Source organism: Ursus maritimus, unplaced genomic scaffold, assembly GCF_017311325.1.
Source record: "Ursus maritimus isolate PB19 unplaced genomic scaffold, ASM1731132v1 scaffold_9, whole genome shotgun sequence".
Lineage (NCBI taxonomy): Eukaryota > Metazoa > Chordata > Mammalia > Carnivora > Ursidae > Ursus > Ursus maritimus.
In genome coordinates, this window is record NW_024427107.1 from 44,496,219 (window position 1) to 44,519,118 (window position 22,900).

The following is a 22,900-nucleotide window of genomic DNA, read 5'->3' on the forward strand; positions in this document are numbered from 1 at the left end:
ATGTCCCCAGTGTGAGGTTGAGGACCCAGCAGAGACTGTGAGAATAAGCAAGCAGAAGTGTGATCAGCCCACAAGGTGGAGAGTACAGATTAGGAAAGAGCCCGTGAATATATCTAGAAAGACCTTCAGGAGTATAGCATATGGGCAGTCTGTGTCCACACGTATTTATATACTAGCAATCATGTGTTTCTAGGCTGCAGAGCAATTTTTTTATTTAATATTCTTTCAGAAACTAACATATCATCGAACATTTATGGATCCTCTCTGCAGTGTGCCAGGCTCTCCAGTATTCCTTAGTGATATATAGAAGCCAAATGATGTGGCCCAGTCCCTCTGGCAGTCCTTCACCTGGTAAAGAGACAGGCCTGTGGCAGCTGCCGATTATTGGGTATTTACTGTATACCAGGCACTATGCTGACCTCTTTAGACAAATTAGCTCATTGAATCCTCATACTCTTGAGATCAAATTTAAATCCCTATTTTACAGATGAGGTTATAGAGCCTTAGAGAGGTTTGTAATTTGTCTAAAATCATACAGTCAGAAAGTAAAGGACTTGCCCCCACATCCATCTGCCTCTAAAGCCTGTCAATGTTTTAACACTATCTAATAGTGCCACTACAGAGCATTGCAGGAGAAAATTGAAGTATGTGTCAAGTGCTAGGATCACCAAGCAGGAAAAGAATGAGAGAACAATTCTCAGACAAGTGCCATTTGTTCTGAGTCTCGATGGATAACTCTGTGTTTGCCAGCTACAGCAAGCTCGGGGCGGGGGTGGGGGGGGCACTCCAGGCAGGGAAATAGCACCGTAGAGAAAGAATGGTTGAAAAGGACATAGTGTCTTCAAAGAACAGAGCTATGTTGTTTTTTGCTTCAGATAGTTCGTGTTGGACTTTTATAACAATATGTATCTCCTTCAACCACTTTAAAATCAATAGGCAAGAAATATTTAAAAAATTTTAATGACCGTTACATCATTGTCCTGAATTAGTTAACAGCCCTTTAACATTTTCATAAGCAACTCATAATTTGTGCCATGTGGAAAAATGATATAATATTTATCGATCAAGTTAAAGAAAGGCCTAAGAAATGATAAGCAATACCCAGGGAATAATTGATGGTGCTAATATAAATTAATGTAGCCTTTTTTGGAAGGGTGTTAACAATATTGGTAACCTTAAACTTTCTTATACCATTTACCTAGTAATTCCACTTCTAGGAGCCTGTTCTAAGGAAATGTTAGATGTTTTTCATAGAGATTTGTTGTCAAAAATTAAAAACTGGAATATCCAATTATATGAAAATGGTTGAACAAATGTTCCTAACACTAATGAAGTATTATGCAGCTTTTTTAGAAAGCCAGGAAGAGTATATTAGCATATGCCAAATTTGAGTACAATTTGGCTCTATGGTATGATCATAACCAAGCAGGGATTGGAGGGGGGCACCTTTTTGCACAGGTGGGGGAGAAATACTGAAAGAAAGTACACTAAAATATTACCATTGGCTATGTTTGGAGATAAGATGGTAGTCGGGAGGATTTTGGTTTTTTTCTCAGGTTGGCCATGGTTTCTTTAATGAATCTGTGTTACTTGGAGGAAAAACCAAGTGAAACATCTAGCCTACTACAAATAGCATATCACAAACTGATGGTTGGGAAGACCTAAGAAAGGGAAACCAGAGAAGCAAAGTAGAGATCTCGGGTGCGGTGCTGCCACCAAGTTGTTCTTTGTTCTCCACGTAAGGAGTGGTTGATGGAAAATTTTGAGAATGAGTAGCCTTTAGTGCCCAAAGGAAAAATCTACCTTCGAGGACTTTAATTACTTACGTTTTGCTTCATCACTTACGTTTACTCTTGTTTCAAGTCCTATTAAAGAGGAAAATAAACTTCGTTTTGAATAATTTTATTTTAGTTTGCTTTTCTTTGTCCTTCATAATTTAATACTGTTGACTTTTCCCTGTCTTTCTTCCTATCCAAAAACTTACAAATTAATTCTGTAATGACAAAGGTAAGCAATATAAACTACATCTGCCTAAAATATCATTTCAACCAATAGTAATCATGATTCGAAAATAGTTTATTGCACTACTTGAAAAATCACTGTGAAGAATACTAACATAATTCTTTAAAGAGGCATTTTTAATTGGACTGTTAGTCCAAAGAAAGGAAGTCTGACTCAGACCCAAAAGTCTCCTTAAATAATAGAAACACACATTTGATGCTTTTTCCCAGGTATTTCCTTGGAATTTTAATATGAATAGTTTTTTAAATGGTCACTTTGTTTTTACAAAAACTCTGATACAAGTTATGCTAGAGCCATTTTTAACATTTATAATGTCCTTTATATATAATAACACTTGGAACGTAACTAGTTTAAATTATTCTTTTTCCTTACAGATCTCTAAGCAAGAACAGAAAAAAATGGATACATGTGATGGAAGCGTGGCTGAAACCTCATCCCGGTACAGTGGCGCTCAGGATAGTGGAATTGGCAGTGACAGTGTTAAAATCCGAATAGTACAAATAGAGCAGCACAGCGGTACCAGTCAGCATCGCATCGCCCGTCCCTCACGCCAGTCATCGATTGTAAAAAATCTCAATTTTATTCCCTTTGACATATTTATTACTGCAAGTAGAATCTCACTAATGACCTATTCCTGTACGGCCATACCCAAATCAAAATCGCAAGAGCATAAGGATAATGAAAAAGCAGGCAAGAGTTCATTAAATCTGCCAGAAGTTGATTCAGATGTTGCTAAGCCCGGCCAGCCATGTATTTCTACCGTAACAGCGGAAGATCTCTTGAGCAGCAGCGTAGCTTTTCCTTCAGGGAAAAAACTAGGGGTCATCTCTCTTGAAAGTCTTCATGCAGCCACAAGGTCATCTGCTAGACAAGCACTTGGTATAACTGTCGTTCGGCAGCCTGGACGAAGAGGAACTGGTGACTTGCAGCTGGAACCTTTTTTGTACTTTATTGTGTCCCAGCCTTCTTTGCTTCTAAGTTGTCACCACAGAAAGCAGCGAGTGGAAATATCCATTTTTGATGCTGTGCTTAAAGGGGTAGCCTCTGATTACAAATGTACAGGTAAGAGCCTTCAAATTTACTGGAGTGCTAATAACTGCTACTACATAACTAAGTTTTATTCCCAACGTATCAAGATCGATCAAACAGAAAACAGCTGTCAGACCAGACAAGACTTCTTTTCTCCGCGGAATATGTAAATATGTAAAGTTCGCATCCCACAGCTGAATCATGTTTAAGTAAATGTTTGAAATGTATCAAGGTTTAGCCTTAGCGTTCTTACCGTGCCTCTGAATATTCATTTTTTTTCAAGAGCTGAATGAAACAGGGTTCTTTCTGGCCTATAGAAATCCTTAAGAATTTCCAATGATTGGGAAGTAAAGCTTTTTTTCATATTAATAGCCCATAGGTATGCTTTTCATACTAATGCAGCTGTTCAGGTTGGGGGAAAAAAAACACCTTAAAAAATGAAGTTTGTTTTTTTGGTATTCTTTTGATCTAATCAACTTGCTATAACAGCATTAAATTAAATGTATTTGAGAAGGTTTATTAGTAAGGTAAGATGGTTTAAAGATGTTTATACATGTATAGCAAACACATTTATTAGTGGTATTGGCCAACTGGCTCTTGTTTCTCCAGCCATACCTTTCTTATAACCACCGAGAATCCTCTATTATAATAATTATATTGAACTTCCGAAGCTCGTTGCCTTTTAAGAGTAAGAAGGTGATCAGGGGTTCAGATTTAAAACGTATTGGCTGTTAAACAGCAAGGGCTAGTGGAAATAGGGTCAAACAAGGTATAGACACCTTTTCCCCGAGTTAATGTAGAATTTGAGATTTGGCTGGGAAACTGGAAAGCGTAGCTGGGCCATCTAAGATTCAGTATTGGAAGAAGGTCCTAGCAAGCCTAGGTATAAATCAGGCATTTTATTGCTATCAGGTGATCCCATCTAGCAGATGGAAGCCAGCAGTGAGGCATTTGGAGAATTTGTCCAATCTGGAAGTCAGGCTGGTTCAGTCTTGGCATTAAGGAGAGCCATTTTACACGGCAGGCTCCTAGAGAGTAGATGGCAGGTGTGGGGATCAGGATTCATTTCAGCCCAACGAAGTAGGGTCAAAGGAGCCCTTGGCTCTTGCGGAAGTGTAGTACAAGTCCTCTACTTTAGAAAAGGAAAACTAGCCAGTTGCTAAGGAAGAGCAGGGTTATGTCCTAGACGGCCTGCTCACCTTCTCTCCATTGGTGTGCTGGAACTAGCTCAAACTGGCTTGCAAGGGCTCATTATTAAATTTTTAGGAACTTTGAAAGACAGTTGTTAAACCACTGGTAGTTTAAATCGGCCATGGTGAGAATATTTCTGCCACATATATTGGCAAATGCTGTCAGTCAGCTCTCCTACTCTTGAGAGCCAGTTGTTAAACATTTACCAGCAAGCACTGCCTCCTTTCCTTAAACGTGTTCTCATTTACTGAGTGCCTGCAATCCAGTACGTACTCCAGGGGCAGTGAAGATGGGAATGGTGCTGAGGTTGATGTTTTATATGATTCAAGAACACATGCGTGTATACCTGATACCTGTTTGGGGGTCTGCTTAGCATTGGCCAAAACGAGGTGCAGGAATGGGAAAATAAATCTGAATTCCAGGGCCCTCCTTAAATTCTTTCAGCTGTAGTCGCTTATAGGTGGGATACTTCAGTGGCCTCTACTAGGAGATACTAAGTTCAGCGAAATTATCAGGGCTCATATCAAAGATGTGCATTGGAATTATAATTAGTTCTTAGGCTGAAATAATAAAGCACTTTTTGTTTAAAAAAAAAAAAAGTCCTGTGGGCACCTGGCTGGTTCAGTCGGTGGAGCATGCGACTCTTGATCTCAGGGTTGGGAGTTCAAGCCCCATGTTGGATATAGAGATTACTTAAAAATAAAATCTTTTAAATATATATATATATTTTTTAAAGTTTTAAAAAACGTGGAACCCAATTTCAGTAGATGAAGCTTAGAGTGAAGATTATGAGCCAATTACCTACAGGAGTTCCCATGTAGGAGGAAGAAGACTTACATACTTCCCAGGAGCACCCTTTGCAGAATATTCTTGTGGATGCCTTTCTTTACACAAAATGTGTCTTACTTGGACATTTACATTATCCAAAAAGAGTTCTCAATATAAATTATCACATTTCTTAAAAATGAATTTCATGATTTGGAGACATGTATCAGAAAGTAACTAGTTAAAATACAATGGCGAAAAAAATTGAAGAAGCAAGTAGCACTTACTGAGTATTCATTCTGTGCCAGACATTGTACTAACTTCTTCAAATGCATTATCTCATTTAATCCTTTTAACAACTCTGTGGGAAATGTTATATATAATCCCATCTTAGAAAAAAGGAAACTGAAGTTTGTAGAAGTTAAATAACTTGTCCAAGATTACAGACCTAAAAATAAACAGACCTAAAATTCAAAACAAGATTTGTTGGACTCCTGAGTCTGGACTCATGAAGCTAACTTTCTAAGAAAGGTCTGGAAAAAGTTGATAAGTTAAAAATGAAAGAAGTAACATATTATATCTTTTTGCAGTATTTATACTCTTTTTTAATTTATTGAGATATAGTACAGTATTATATTAGTTTCAAGTATACAACCTAGTGATTCAACATTTGTATACATTATGAAATGGTCACCATGGTAAGTCTAGTTAACATCTGTCACCTTATAAAGTTAGTACAATGTTGTTGACTATATTCCCCATGCTGTATATTTTATCCCCATGAATTCTTTTATAACTGGAGGTTTGTACTTCTTAATTTCCTTCACCCATGAGGGTCTCCCCTCTGGCAGCTGCCAATCTGTTTTCTGTATCTATGAGTCTGAATTTTGTTTTGTTTTGTTTAGATCCCACATATTAAGTGAAATTATATGGTATTTGTTTTTCTCTCTTTGACTTATTTCGCTTAGCATAGTACCTTCAAGGTCCATCCATGTTGTCATAAGTAGCAAGATTTCATTCATTTTAATGGCTGAGTAGTATTTCAGAGTGTGTGTGTGGTGTATGCACATGGTAGCTCTGACTTTTTGAGGAACCTTCATGCTGTTTTCCATAGTGGCTGCACCAATTTACATTCCCACTAACAGTATACAACATCCTAACCAACACTTGTTATTTCTTGTTTTTGTGGGAATAACCATTCCCACAGGTGAGAGGTAATATCTCATTGTGGTTTTGATTTGCATTTCCCTGATGATTAGTGATGTTGAGCACCTTTCCATATGCCTGTGGCCATCTATATGTCTTCTTAGGAAAAATGTCTCTTCAGATCCTCTGCCCATATCTTAATCAAAGTGTTTACTTTTTTGTTAAATTATAGAAGTTTTTATATATTTTAGATATTAACCCCTTAGTGGATATATCATTTACAAATGTCTTCTCCCACTCAGTAGGTTGTCTTTTCAGTTTGTCAGTGCAAAAGCTTTCTAGTTTGATATAGTCCTTTGTTTATTTTTACTTTTGTTTCATTTGTTTCTGGAGTCAGATCTAAAAAGACATCACTAAGGCTGATATCAAGGAATTTGCTCTCTTATGTTTTCTTCTAGGAATTTTATGTTTGAGGATGTACATTTAAGTCTTTAATCCATTTTTAGTTGATTTTTATATATATAGTGTAAGATAGTAGTCTAGTTTTATTCTTTTTGCATGTAGCTCTAGTTTTTCCAGTACCATTTACTGGAGAGACCATCCTTTCCCCATATTCTTGCCTCCTTTGTTGTACATAAGTTGAACATATGTGCGTAGGTTTATTTCTGGGCTTTCTATTTTATCCCGTTGATCTGTTTGTCTGTTTTTATGCCAGTGCCCTACTGTTTTGATTACTGTAGTTTTGTAGTATAGTTTGAAAACAGGGAGACTGATACCTCTGGGTTTATTCTTCTCTCTCAGGATTGCTTTGGCTATTTATGGTCTTTTGTGGTTCCATACAAATTTTAGGATTATTTGTTCTAGTTGTGTGAAAGATGTCATTGGAATTTTGATAGGGATTGCATTGAATTTGTAGATTGCTTTGGTGGTATGGACATTTTAATAATATTAATTCTTCCAGTCTATGTACATGAAATATCTTTCCATTTATTTGCACCATCATTAATTTCTTTCATCAGTGTCTAATAGCTTGCAGTGTACAGGTCTTTTACATCTTTGGTTAAATTTGTTCCTAGGTACTTTATTCTTTTTGATGCTATTGTAAATGGGTTTGTTTCCTTGATTTCTCTTTCTGCTACTTTCATTATTAGTGTATAGAAACAACACACACATATTTTTATATATTAATTTTATCCTGCAACTTTACTGACGTCCTTTATTACTTCTAGTAGTCTTTTTATTGGAGTCTTTATAGATATTGTCCCACTGTCTTCTTTCCTTTGTGGTTTCTGATGAGAAATCCATGGTAATCACAATCATTGTTTCCATATATGTAATGTGTTAATTTCCTCTTGCTACTTTCAAGATTTTTTTTCTTTATATTTGGTTTTCTATAGATTGATTATAATGTGTCTGGGCTTGATTTCTTTGAATGTATCCTGTTTCAGGTTCTCTGAGCTCCTTAACTCTATAAATGTATGCTTTTTAAAACTAAATTCAGGAACATCTTAGCTATTATTTCTTTAAATATTTTTCTGCACCAATCTTTCTCCTCTTTTGGGGGGACACCAACATAAAACTTTTTATAATTATTCCACAGATCCCTGAAACTCCATTCTTTTTTTTCCCTCTTTTTCTGTTTTCTTTCTTCTTCTCTGTTCTTCATATTAAATAATTTCTATTGAATATTCCAGTTCTAAAATTTTTATTTGGTTCTTTTCTGTAGTTTCTGTTTCTCTTCTGAGAACTTCAGTATTTCCACTCATTTCAAGCAGGTTTTCCTATGCCCTTGAAACCACAGGGACCTTATTTCCCAGACATAAGGACTTTTGGCTGTTCTTGCCATCACTGTGCACCGCAACCTAAGGCTCCCTCTCAAAGAGGGAAAACAAATTAAATGGGAAACCCAGCACTGTAGGGCTCACATCTGCAAGTTTGACCCCCCCCCCAGTCTGCATTGTTCTTGTTTACTTTTTCGAGTCCTCAGACCTTTGTTTTTTGTATTTTCTTTCAAGTTTTTGATTGTAAGCAGCATGAGAGTTAAGTTGCAGTGAGCTTATTACAGTTTTGGCTGGCACCAGAAGTCCTGCGATTTTAAAATAATAAAACTGTTTTGTAGTCTATTAGCCGAGACATGGTTTTCTGAGAAACTTAATACAGGATTTCCTCCAAAGGTGATACTTTAATATCTTTACATCTATGAGCACAGATCGGTTAATATATTGTAATAAATAAACTGCTCCCAGGGAGTTGTCAGCATTAACTTGATTCTGCCCATGTCACCATTAAGCAAAGAACATGTTCAGATACTCAGAGGGTGGTAATTTTGTTCTTTCTCTGTGGTCCTGAGGGATATCCTTTCATATATTATAAAATCAAGTTAGTAGTTAGAAATGCTGTGAAATTTATTGTCCCTTATGTCAGTCTGCCTTCTCAGCACATGTGACTGATACATACGTGTGTGTATATTATATACACCATTTATGCACATACCTATTGAGAAACCTAAATTCTATGAGAGGCTACCCAGAATAGATGATAAATGGAATCTATATTTGTACCTATACCTACATCTTTTTTTTTTTAGAAACCTGAAGTGAAACAGAAGTGTTGACATTTGCTTATAATTTTGAAAGATTAATAAAGTATAATCCCCAATCATCATAATTTAGTGATCTTAAATTACGCCAGCTCTACCTGTAAGTGTATATGTGGTGGTTTATTTATTTTTAAAATGCCAGTTATCTAAAGCCTTAATTATCAACTTGAATTTCTTTTATGGCTATTAATATTAATAACCATGCATGATCTTCCTTCTAGTCCAGGTAGATAATACATCCGTGAGTCTACAAGTTTCTTTTTAAAATATTAAAATAACGTGGCAGTGGACTTTCCCATGTCCTTACCTAGAGCAATCTCTAACAGAAATGAGATCTTCTGCCAGCACCTTTATATGCAGCAGCTGTAATATTGGCAGTTCTCATTTAAATAAAGATGTATGTAGTTGTTTTTAACATAATCGTATTAGTTGTGTTTATAAATATTTAAAATTTGGTATTTATTTTGTTTAAGGTAATGGAGTCCAGATTTGAAATTGCCTCATATCTTGACTATGCAGCCCAGGGCAGACTTAAAAAGTCATTTTTCTTCTTGTTTGTTTGGGGCTTTTTGTTTGTTTTTGAAGAAATGACTGTGCCATCTGGTCAATTGTGAAGGAGTTGAACCATTCTGAGAGAATTTAACCAACCCCCAGACTTCCTCAGCACATAGTCAGTTAGTCCAGTAGCTTATTACTCATCGTGTGACAGGAACTAACCAATTTGAAGACAGTTGTTTCAACCATCCTGCAGCTTTCTTACCTCACTGTATGTTTTCAAACATTAGCTAGACTAAAATACAGAAATCAAACTTGATTAGAATTTATATTGAAAGGTCAGATAATCACACATTTCTGCGTATGACAGAAATATCCACCCCATGATATCTACAGTGTGGGATACTTTCCACATTTTAAAGTCTTATAAATATTACATATATGACTTCAGATCTAATTAAGAGGCAGACATGGAGTAGAGTTCAATAAGAGCTCAAGATTTGGAGTCAGTCAGTCCTGAGTTCTAATCCCAGCCCTGCTTCTTAACAGCCATGTAACCTCAAACAAGCTATTCCATCTCTCTCATCCTCTGCTCCTTATCTAGAATATGGGGAGAACACTGGTAGCAACCTCCTAGAACTGATGTGAGAATTAAGTGCTGTATATGTAGCTCTTAGCTAAGTGTGTAGCACAGGGCTCCAGGAATGTTAATATTGTCGTTGTTGCTTTTATCATCATTGTTAACATCTTTAAGTTGAGTTTAAAATAGTGGTTGTAATTAGCCAAAAAAAGTCACATCATTTTATGCAATTTATGGCTATTGTGTAGTTTGGAAATTTTCAGTTACAGTAATTGGCTTCTTTACCCTTTCATGAATAGGTCTGCAGAAAATGTGCCAGAGACATCTGAGTAAACCAACAGTTGGAAAATCATAAACTGCCTTCTTACACCTCATAAATCATATCTTGATTTCATTTAGTTATTGTGACTTTAAGAGAAGGATTGAATTACATGTCTCTTTAGAATTAAAGGTTTTGCTAATGTCTCTGGAAAGGCTTAGAATTAACCTGTGACTTTAATGTCATAATGATCACAACTTGAACATTTATCTGAAAATTTAGCTGCTGGGAACATTTCTTGCTAGCCAGTAATGTGAAATGAAATTATTACTTTGACAGAAATCAACAAGTAAGTAGATCTCATAAGTGAGAGGAACTCTAGTGTATCACTCAGGGAGAGTTGTGGGGAGACTGTTAAATAAAAGGTGACCCAGCCAGCAGGGGGAGTTAACATATGGGGAAGGATATTGGAATGGAAATCAGAAATTTTGACTTTTAGTTTTTGCTCTAATACCAAGATTCTTTGATGCAAATAACTAAATTTCTTGGTGCCTTAGTTTCCTTATCTCTAAAATGGGTATAATAATATCTGGTCTTTGTAGTTTCATGCTTTAATCTTAGCTCCAGATGAGATATTTATGAAATGCCTTGGAACTATGAAATATTGTTCAACTGTAAGTGGGGACTTCTGCAGTTATTAGCAGTTGAAGGAAGAGCTTAATGGACCTTCCTTTTCGAACATGAGAAAGACTAGTATCCTGGCCCTTTTGGCATCCATCTCAATCATCAGTATTTACTTAAAATGAACGAGAAGTGGGAGGAGTTATTTAAAGCCACTGAATTAACTTTGCATGTTACAGAACTCAGACTTTGCTCAGAGCAGGACAAGAGGCTTAAAATTAGATTAAGTTGATCTTCCTTGTGTGTGTGTATATCTATATATTAATGACTACTTTTTTTTTTTTTTTACTGTACAACACCCTGGTTTTACTTGCACTGCATTTTAATCAAATGTTGACCTATAAAACATCTGAAACCCACATTAGAATTTAATATGAAACCAAATAGGAAAGAGGTCAAGAATACCACAGAGCAGTATAGAAAATAAATCGAAAGGAATTCTTTGAAATGATATTTCACATATTATCTGCTGGTTAGCATCATCACATATAAATAATGTACTTCCTTTAGCAAGATATGGAAGACTTGGTTCTAAAAGTAAGAGCCAATGGGCACTGACGATCACATATCCCAGTAGCCACTTTAATCCTTCCTCTTCCTCTTCACCTGGGCTCCAGGCTTGGGATTTCAAACTAGGAAACTTCCTCTTCTGCTCCCTATCACATCTTATGAGATACAAGGTACAGAGCACAGCCCAAATGCCTGGGTACCAACGAGAAGATGGTGGCACTTACCCTGCATCTACAGCAATTTAGAATTGGTTTCTTGATTGATTTTGCTGCTCTGACATTGAATTGTTACTGTGTTTTAAGGATCTGGGTTCCTTCACAATTTAATTTTCAGGCTTTTGAGGGTTTTATGGACTGCATTTGCTTCTGTCGCTACATTAGAAAAAGGAAGAGAAAAAGATAGCCATTTAAACTAAGGAACATGAAAGAAATATAGAAAATATGAGAAACCCAGTAGGCCTGTATGTAGCTTTGCCTTTTTGTATAGATGGTGGTCAAAAGGTCACTGTTCCGATGATGACCTCTCGCTGCAGGGAGTAGACACTTCCAGCCATTGAGTACAGCCAAACCAAGCACACCAGTGGCTTCTGAAAGAGGCCTCTTTGGAGCTTTAACAATATCAATTTCATAGGTAGAGGTAAATAGATCCAAAGATGCTTTTCTTCAAATTTTGTTCAAGTTCTATTACGAAACACCTTCGTGTATTCTTGGCTGGGCACAAAAGGATTAAGCTAAAAGACCGTCTAGGAACAACTCGTCAGTGAACTGGGAGAGAGGACAGGAGAGTAAGGGATCTCTCTAAGCCCTCACCTACTACCCTGATTCTTTTTTAGGTATTTCCTCTCTTTCTACTCTTTCTAGCTGTGAACTCTGCTTGATCTTTTTTAACAAAAGAAAGCTATGTGAAGTTGAAATTCTGATGCACTTACCATGTTTATTGAACACTGAAAATGATTTTAAAGTGTCATTCCAATCTTTTCTTTGTATAAAAGTTGTTATACCCAAATACCTTACTAAAAGGAGTCTCGAACTCCCAGTTTAAAAAATGGAAAGGAGTCTATTTTGGCTTGCAGATGATTTACTTCCTTGATTCATACACAGGCCAAATATTTCTAGATGGAAAAGGTAAGAATATAATTTTGATAATTACCAGAACCAAAGTGCAGGGAAATTGTTAGGTCAATAATTTCTCCTCGGCCAGGAATATTTAAGAGAGAAGTAAAATACACTGACCAGTTATTTTAAACCTAAGTAGTTATTATTTTAGGATTAAATATAAATAAGCTTACTCTCTTTTTTAAGATCGAAAGTGGGTATAATTTCCACTAATAAACAGAGTGTTTTATTTTTTAACTATTATATTCATCTTATTTCAGGTCAGTGATAAAAAAGATTTTTCAAAATTACAAAGCAAAAACAAAAACTGGGAGGAGTAGACTCTTGAAAGACACCGCATACGTGTACTCCTATTTTCTTTAAAGGTTGTGTTTTAGAAACAAAATAGCGACTGTTCGTTGAACTTTTACCATGATATGTCCCACACAAACCATGTTACACATATTATCTGATATAATATTCTCAACAACCCACAATCTAGTGTATTATCCCCATTTTGGAAACTAAGAAACTGGGACTCCGTGAAGTTAAAATTAAATTTACCCACTTTAAGGAGTCAGGACTTAAACCCAGATCTGTCTGCCTCCAAAGTTCATGTTCTTTTCATTATCCTGAATTTTCTCCTGTGTTATAAACTGATGTAAACTCTTCTATGGAACAAAATATGAAAAAGCTCCATGAAAGTAGGGCGGTCTGTGTTCAGTAAGTCCTAGGTCAATGGCAGTCTATTTCATAAACCTCTTCCATGTGACAGTGTCCTTTCACCTGCCAGTTGTCCCTCAAGAGTTCATCAAAAGTCACTTAAATGTTATTTCATAAACATAACAACCCCGTGTTACCTCAGGCCAAAGAGAACCAGTCTCCCTGAGCAGCCATAGATGCGACTTTGGCCTGGGCTCATTAACTAGGGCAGACTGCAGCATGCTTGCCACCATAACAGGTCACTGAAGACTTTGCAAAAAAGTGAATAAAATCTAGTCTTTCTTAAAAAAAAAAATCTGTAGATCCTCCTGGACTTTGTGGAACTGATAAAATGAAGACAGAAGTAAATCTTGAGGCTATCTGCAGTGCTACGTCATACAAGCATTTTACGCTTCTTGAGGAATTTGTTATATTTTAATCATGCACTACTGTGAGAAAACTCAGTGCAATATGACATCAGAGCAAAAAGTTACTGAAATTTGAATCTGCAGTAGTAGTTTAGGGAACACATTAATTTTAATCATAATGATTTAGGGATGTTAACATTAGCATCAATAGGATTAGAAATTAAAGCATGATGTAATTTCAAAAGTTGTTGATAGTATTGAGCAGGATTTTCTTACCCAGGATTGCAAGCAGCAACAGGATCAGATTAATACAGCAAGAAGCTAATACTGAGAGTAAGATGACAAACTATTTACTAACTGGAGAAAACATGGTTAAAATGAGGTACACGAAAACCCAATTAATCAAAAGTTTATTTCTCAGCACTCATCCCCCAAATTTCAATTAATAACATTTTTTCCAGAAACACAAGTTTACAAGAGCTTTCCACCAAAGGAAAATTTTGTATCCTTGACATCGTTCCGTATTTGCATTAGCACTCATTTTTCACAAAAATGTAAATGACAAAGGTATCATGAGAAAATTGAATCAAAGGGGCAAAAGCATTATTGTGACTATAGTTAATTGCATCTTGCACAACAAAATCTTTGCTTGGAACTGCTAGGGGAAATCACGATTAGGCTAACTTACTTTCTGCCTTCCTTAATCAACCTACTTAAGGAGATGTTCTTGAGCACAAAAGCGGCCAAAGGAAAGCAGAAAGAGGCACAGATTATCAACTGTTTTGTAAACCTGAAGTTGATAAAAGTACCTGTTAGGGAAGAGGGGGAGAGTGAGGAAGAAAATAAGAGATACTTAGCTTTCAAATAAATTATTATGACATCGGGATTTTTAAAATTCAAAGTTCATTATTCACATGGCAAAAGAAATGAAAACATTGTCTCTGCAATGGCTAACACTTAGAAGTATCTGGTGTAAAAGTAGTTGGACTTCATTCACTGTTATTGAATCTTTAAAATGGGGAAATTATCACTGACATCTGTGGGGCAACGTCTTCTCATTAGGACCTTAGTAAAATTTCAGCTCAATTATGAAAAAAAAAAAATTCCTGCCACATAGTAGAATAAATCAAAGTAGAATAAAGTAGTAGAATAAAGCTTAGAAAATCTGTAGCATTTAGCTGTTCTATATGAGCTTGGAAACAAACTTTTTGTTAAGTAGGATTGCAAAGAAAATAAGAGTTGGTCACACTGAATCATGTTATATTTTATGTAATTCAGATGTTAGGCAAAAACATACTTAACTCTGTGAATATTTGCTAAGGGTTAAAAACTAATAATGAACAGCAGTACAAAGACCACTTTTATCAGATTCGAGGAGGACCTCCCAAGCAGTTAAGTGACATGAAGGTTTGTGAAGAAGAGCAAAGTAATCTACAGACACAAAGAATACAATCTGAAACAGGTCTATGTGAAAGCCAATAATATCTTGATCCATCTGTGAACGGACTGGAAACTTCCTGAATCTTCTCTTTGGGTGTTCTTTGTGACATGATATGATGAAGTATTTTCTTTTGGAGGCCAGGTCAACCCAGAAGGAGAACAAATAGTATAACTTTGTCAATACCATTGTCTTATTGAAGTGAATTCTCACTGACTTTGAACAAGATTTATGGCTTTGTGCAATTTGTCATTTGTTCTGACTCATTTCCCCCACTCTGTGACTCCTAATAAGATACCACTGTCTCCTGTTTCTCAGGCTTCGAGACAACAGCATAAATGTTCTCATCTACAGAAGCAGGAGCTTACTCCTTCTGAGAGCTTCCTGTGCTCAAATAAATAGGTGTTTGCTAAGTACAGAGAAGAAAACTATCAAAGTCTGAAGGAGCTTCCAGTATGAAGTAGTCATCCCTATTTGTCATTCTATTTATATTATATTCACAGGCTCCTTTAATCTTAGTTTATCTGGTACTTTCCCAGCTACATCGACCCTGAGGAATGTGTAATATGAATCCCATTTTCTAGACTTGATGATGGAATTAAGGAGAAGTTAAATCGAAGACATTACAGGAAGTCTAAAAGTCATGCCCCTCATCATCTAGCCATTAGAGCATAAGGGACTAACTCGTGACTTGCAGACTTGAGCTATTTCTGTGGGATTCTGACAGACCTTTCTGCTACTATTGCCACTTCATCTAACCACTGTGACTAGAGGCATATCCAAAGTAGAGAGTTTAGCTAAAACTGGGAGAGTAGCCACTGTCCTGTCATACATTCAGTATTCATCAGCTGTGCAGCCTGTATTTTCCTGGATGCTCCTCATTTCAGTTATTCTGTTCTGTCAACTCTATAAATACAGCTGTACTTTCAAATCAGTTGTGTAGCCATATTAAACCAACAATATCATTAAACCAATATCATTTCCAAAGGGGGAAAACAGTCATTGAAAGTTTGACTTCTTTAGATAGATTTCCTAGACTTTTACATTTTTTTAAAATTCCTAATTCCCATCCTGCTTCCTACTATTGCCAGTTTGTTTACACCATCTCCATTAAGTCATATCCCCCTGTAATTGGCCCAGTGCAGACTCCAAGGCTGGGTGCCAGATGGCCAGGCCCTCTAACTTCTACGAAAAGAGAAGCAACCTGCACAAAACCTATCTCCCCTACTTAGAAAATCTTCATCCACATTTTCAGAATTTTGTGCTCCCCCCGTCTATACCTTGATGAAGATTGAACATCAAAATATCCTTTGAAGTACTTTTTTCTCTCTCCTTCAGTTTTTGGTTTTTTTTAGATGCTTGGTGTGTCATCCTATTTTTCTTCAGCTGTGACTATAGGTCCATATGTCATTATCTGCTTAGGATCATCCTAAATATGATCATCCTCCAGTATGTACATATGTATGTAGGTAGGTAGGTTTATTTCTTTAAGGTAGAGTCCTTTGTGTGGACTTTGTGATCACAAGAACATGGATAGTTAGAATTTTGGTAGACGCTCATTTTCAACCCGCTCCCCTACTCATGTAGAAATACTATATTTACACTCTTATTGACCATACATGGGAAGATCCATTTCTCTTTCTCCCCCATACAAGATATTATCAATCTTCTTAATTTATGCTAACCTGATGAATAAAAAAACTTCTTGTTTTAACTTGTATATGGTTGATTGTCAGGCTGAGCATTTTTTCCTATTCTTCATAAAGCAGTGCTCTCTAGAAGGATTAAACAGCTAAGGGTAAAAACAAAATGTTAAAAGTGCTCAAGAAACTGTAGGAAAATATGTAATCACCTAGGGATAAATCCATTAAATAAAAGTTAATAGATTTTTATTCACATCTATTAAAAAGTATGCTTGCAAAAAGCATCAGAATTTAAGGACAACTACCATACCAAGAGGAAATGTTTGCTACATATGACAAACAAACATTAACGTTCATTAACTAATAAAAAAAAAGAGTATGTAAATATTGTAGAAGAGGAATCAAATGGCCAGTATATGAAAAGATGCTTAACCCACTCTGTTTTTTACTATTAACAATATAAAAAGGCTCTTACTTAAGTGTCAGTACCTATAGATCTTCTCGATTCTCCTGAACAGTTATATGGATTACTGTTGTATAAGCATCAGTCCGCTGATGAGCAGACGTCTGGGTTGTTTTCTACTGTTTGCTATGATTAGCAATGCTATAGTGTGTGTGCGCACGCACATATGTGTGTGCATGTGAGCACGCGTGCGTGTGAGTTACACAGACGTTACCAGTTTTTTAGTCTTGGCCTATCTGATAGGTGAAAAATTCTACTTATTTAAGATTTTTTCTTTGATTATTACTAAAATTTAGTATCTCGTAATGTTTATATTTTAAAGTGTTTGTATGCCATTTATTTTCTTCATCTGTTATTTGCTTTATTAATTTCTTCATTTAATAATCGCTTATTCTTTCTTCTACCCATTTTTCTCTATTAATATCTATACTGACTATGTGAACTCTTTATAGATTAATGATGTCCCTTTTCGGTCACATAAGTTTGAATATGTGATTCCTATAACTTGTTTTGTGTATCCTGTTTTATTTGCCAGTCTTTTACACATCATGTTGATATTTCTACATCAGTTTAATTCCTCTCTGTCCATTATTTATTTAGTTACATCACTTATGTCAGTTTTCTCTGTTAGGTCATTGTTCTCTCTCTAGATTGTATTCTCTTCAAAATGAAGAATTAAGCCTCCTCATACAGGTCTAACACAGTACCATTTACTTGATAATAACTGCTTCTTGATGGCTACACAGGTGGGACTCTAGAAGTAGACACTCACGTCCTGTCAAGTTACATAGCTCCTACAAATTGACTATAGATCCTACCAGCAATAGACTTTTGCTATGATTTCATGACAGTTGACCATTATATTTGAAAGAGAGAATAGTATAGTGTTACTACGTAATGGATCTACTATGCATATTCTCACTGCTTTAAATTCACTGATCATATAAAAAGAGAAGAATGCACTGGCTTGGTGTTTGATCTTTACCACATAGATCTAACGTCACGATCAATTGCTTTCAGTATTTTCTTTGAAATCACATAAAGGTTCATATGTGCCAAATTTCATAAGAATCACATGATAAGGTCAAGAAATACAAATTCCAAGGCAGAATTTATATGCCCAGTTCACATATGACAGTAATACTATATAACCATATGTGAATATAATACACTGTATGTAAATGCTTTTTTTGAAAGCAATCCAATCAATAAAACTTAAAATAAATAACACTTTAATAACACATTTCAAATCGACTGAAAATGGAATAGATGGACTCTATGGCAAGAACAGCCCTATAAAATTGACATTCAGAGGCTATTAAAACACAAAGAATAAAACTATCTTGAAACTAAAGAAAAACTGTGAATATTTAGAAGTTTTTTTAGAAAGCCTACTCCATTGTATGCCAAGATACAGCAGTCGTTTTTATTTAAAGAGCTATTTCAATAAAAACTGGATTGCCAAGCAGTAAAAAGCAAATTCAGTTTGCATTCACCAATAGCTAAAAAATACTTTTTAAAGAATATACTATATAAACCAGACAAAAGTAAAAAATATACAATAACAGAAAAAGTCAAAACAGACAAAAGTCAAGATTTAGTCATAATTGGGACTAATAAAAGATTGACCAATTTTTATCATTAAAGAAGGTTATGGGAAAGCTACTGAAGTTAACTTCAAAAGCCTAGCAGTAAAAAGTGATTGTAATGTCAGTAAAACTCTGAAACAGATCAAATAGACCCTAAGTAGTACTAATCCACTGCATCTTTGAACATATATTTGCCTTTTTTTTTTTTAAGCTGAAAAGCTTGCCCTTTTTTTCTTTAATTTGTTTCCAACATCCTGTTTTAAAAAAAAAGAAGAAGAAGAAGAAAGAAAAGAAATCCAACTATACAACCATTAACGGCAGCTCAGAGTACAGAAACTTTACATTCTTTCAAAGATAATATGAGTTAAGATTTGAAATGTCTTTTCCTTTTTGGCCTGGTCTGGAAAACATGGTTTCATCATGAGAGAGAATACTTCTCTCTGTCCATATGAGTACTTGTTTGACAAGGATGTGTACAAACAGATGAATCAGTGGAGGTTCCAGGAGTGAATTTAACCATTTTTTCTTCTTATTTGTCAGCTAAAGCTCTTACACCAAAATGAGATATTTGTGATGTGATTGACATTTTTAATTTCAATTTTGTCACTTCAGATCTGGGGAAGACCCTGCCTGAAGCCCTTGATTACTGCACAGTTTGGCTGCAGACAGTGCCTGGAGAAATAGACAGCAAAAGTGGCATTCCACCCTCACTGGTAACGCTACAAATTAAAGACTTTCTTAATGGACCAGGTAAGAAAGTCATAATTCAAATGTGTATACATTTTTTTCTTGTGAGTATATTAACATATACTTGGGGTCTGTTAGTAATTGTGACATTCCTTGCAAAAATGAATAGTTCATTTGTTTTGCAGAAGTGTATTCTTCTCAGGCTGCCCATTCTAGAGATTAAAAGGCAAATATTAATATGCGTTAAAAATTACCTTTGGTCTGGGGTGCCTGGGTGACACAGTTGGTTAAGCATCTGCCTTCGGCTCAGGTCATGATCTCGGGGTCCTGGGATCGAGCCCCACGTCAGGTTCCCTGCTCAGCAGGGAGTCTGCTTCTCCCTCTCCCTTCGGCTCTCCCCCAACTCATGCTCTCTCTCAAATAAATAAATAAAATCTTTAGAAAAAAATTACCTTTGGTCTGACAAAAAATAGTTATCAATTAAAGAATAATTGACTGTAAGCCAAAGACCCAAGACTTTATTTCTACCTTTTCTGCTAATTGAGTGACCTTAGGCAGTTGATGTAATCTCCTATGCCTCTGTTTCCTAGTGTAAACAGAAAGAATAAAATAGATGGCTGGATGAGATACATGATATATATACGTAAGATAGTATACATAGATATATTTGATTAGATAAGTATACTTATTTCAAATACTTAAAGTGCTTGAGACATTAATACTCAGTTTTAGATCGGTATGGTTATCAAAATGTATTGAGTGCTTAGTCCCAGGTACTAAGTGCATTACATACTCACATAGACCCAAGGAGGAGGCACCATAGTTATCCCTGTTTTATGAATTAGGAAGTTAAGACTTAGAAAAGTGAAGGAATGGCAGTGGAGCCATTCAAACGCGGATCTTTATGACTCCAAAGACCTAGATCACTTCTGTACTACGCTAATTTTAGCATAGATTTTTTCCTCTCCTTCTCCTCCTCCTTTCTTTTTCCTACTCTATTTCTTCTTCCTTCATGTCATGTTCCCTTCCTCTTTTTATTATTCTTCCCTCACTTCAGTGAGATCTTAACTATTTAATAAAAATTACTACATTTTGATTTGCTTTATTTTATACTTACAGTGCTTCAAAACATATTAGTCATCAAAAGAATATTAGTTTCTTCATTAAGAATTTAAAACAGTGGTGTTAAACTGTCTTGAGATCTCTAGCAATACACTGCAAGGCATGAACTTTGATGAGTGAAAAATAACCCTGCGTGGACCCAGTTCAGTGTGTGTCATGGCATACCAATGCACTTATGATCCATAGCCACAGATTGAAGAAGGCCGCTTGTCATCATGTCTGGAGTAAAGAGAGCCTAAAGCCACCTACACTGGCCCTTTCACTGGGGCCCTGTTCTTCCCAGTACTGGGATTTAAAAGGTGTAGCAGTATGAAGAACTATTTCTAATCATTGTAAGTACTAGACATGGTTTGAAAGACTCAAAGGAAAGCAAGAAGCTGATGATGAAGGCTAAGAGAGTCATTAAAGTTGGAAGAAACCTTTGGGGTGAGGTAATGGATAGATTGAGAGTAATGTGAGTCCTAGTACTTGGCTAGTGAGTGTGAAATACCATATTTCATTGAATCCAAGCCATCATCAATTATAGGAAAAAACATTTTATGTACCAAGAAAAAAGAAAAAATATCTGCTATTTAAACTATGATACAGTGCTTTCTTATATCCGTTTCAGGGCACTTCCTGACTTCAGAGTTGTTCACATGTGAAAGACTGAACATGTTAGAATGGGTGAAATTGGGTAAGAATATATGGTTAGTTCATGGAGAAATGAGAAAGAAACTTGGTTTCCCTCTTCGCTTTTTTAGTTTCAGATTTTTTTGCTTTTAGGCATAGTCTTTCACTCACTTTGGCTAGAAAGTTCACTTCTAATTTCTATTTGATTGAGTTGTTAGAGAATGGGATCTGCAAATCCATAGCTGTGTACCATATTTTCATGGCAACCAAAGAAATTAAATTTCAGGAGAAATGTCAATGAATGAATGAAAAATTATGTTTATAATTCTAGATTTAATGTGACTAATAGAAATGTGATCTTTTTAAAAATAGTACTTTTATGTTTCTTACACTTCTTTAAGTTGGAAATTAAATATATGCCATTCTTTATTTTATGTTTATTCAGTAAGAGTGATAATCTATCTGGAGATTCAAACTTTTAAACAAATGGATTGAAAGCGTTATTTAATAGTAGCACTTCTCACACTTGAGTGTGCATTTGAAGCATCTCTGGTGAGCTTGTTAAAATGCAAATGGTTTAATAGTTCTCGAAGGTGGGAATGAAATTCTACATTTCTAACAAGCTCCCAGGTAAAGTGGGATTGGTGCTGGGGACTACAGTTTTGTAACAAGCTTTTATATGATTCATATATAAATGAATGAATGAATGAATGAATGAATGAATGAATACAAATACACACACAGCTATTGAGGACCAAACTGCAGATATTTTGGGACATAGGAGTGGGGAATGAATAGAAGGAATGATGAGTGGTTTTTTAAATGGTAATTTTATTATGAAAAATCAAATATAGTGTCTAATTAATGGTTTAAGTTCTTCAAAGTCTAAAACATTTTAACCAAAAGTAGTTTTCTTTCATAAATTATTTGAGGGAAGATAGGTTTGAATGGTATATCAGTTGTGTGGGATTCCACTACATACTAACCTAACATCTTTGAACTGCTCCAGAATTTACTATCCTAGACAAAAATTTCCTTACGGTAAATAATTTGTCATGTAAAGTATATAAGTAGATGTTAGTCCATAGACTAATCATACTCTCTTACTACACAGCCAAGTTGCCACTCTATATTAATTTAGAGATCAATAGACATAGAGGACACATAAAGTATTTCTTACCATAGGAGTGTATTATTTTATAGATTTTTGACAACTCAAGAAAATTATCTTTTTTCCAGATTTTAGAAAATAGTATACCAAGAGGAATATTATTTATGCTGAGACTATGGGAACAGGCGTCAGCTTTATAATATTCCCCAATGTCATTCCCTCCCTTTAAAAAAAATAAAAAAGTCTTTTGATTTGTATGTGGTGTTGTCATTAAGAATCTTTTGCTACCATTAGTTTTTTAATCTAGGTACACATCCTATTTAAGTATCATTCCCAGAGTTTTATGCTATAACTCTAAAATGGTGTATTTTCACTTATTCTTTTCTTGCTCCTGAATTAACATTTCAGGAGCAATAAAAGTTATGACCCTGGAGAATACAGGAAATACTGATTATAACTACCTAAACTTAAGTTTTCTTCTTAAGGTGAAAACAGCTTTTGAATTCAGCCTTACGGATTTTTTTTTGCAGGGATTATACATCTAAACAATGGGATACAAATGCTGCTCTTTAGCCCTTGTTTTTGGAAAAATAATTCAGAGTTCTTGAGTATTCCCTTATTTCCTCTGTTCACTTAATAGTACCTTAGAGCAAATGGTAGGTCCCAACTTCTACATCAAAAAGCCCTTCAAAGCTCTCTCACCCCCATCTCCTTCCTTCAGAGGCAACAGTTGTACCCATTAGCAAGGTCAGTGGCTTGGAGAAACCTGGAAAGCAGCAGCTACCAGAAACCCG

General features: G+C 35.6%; 1 protein-coding gene across 1 annotated transcript in view; it reads left to right on the forward strand.

The window, feature by feature from the left end:
• The window catches only part of VPS13B (vacuolar protein sorting 13 homolog B), a 759,954-nt gene that overhangs the window by 551,967 nt on the left and 185,087 nt on the right, over positions 1–22,900 (forward strand). Inside the window, exons 34-35 of the mRNA XM_040625596.1 lie at positions 2,397–3,084; positions 19,187–19,324. Coding sequence (XP_040481530.1) covers positions 2,397–3,084; positions 19,187–19,324 — 826 coding nt within the window. The remainder of the gene's footprint in view (positions 1–2,396; positions 3,085–19,186; positions 19,325–22,900) is intronic.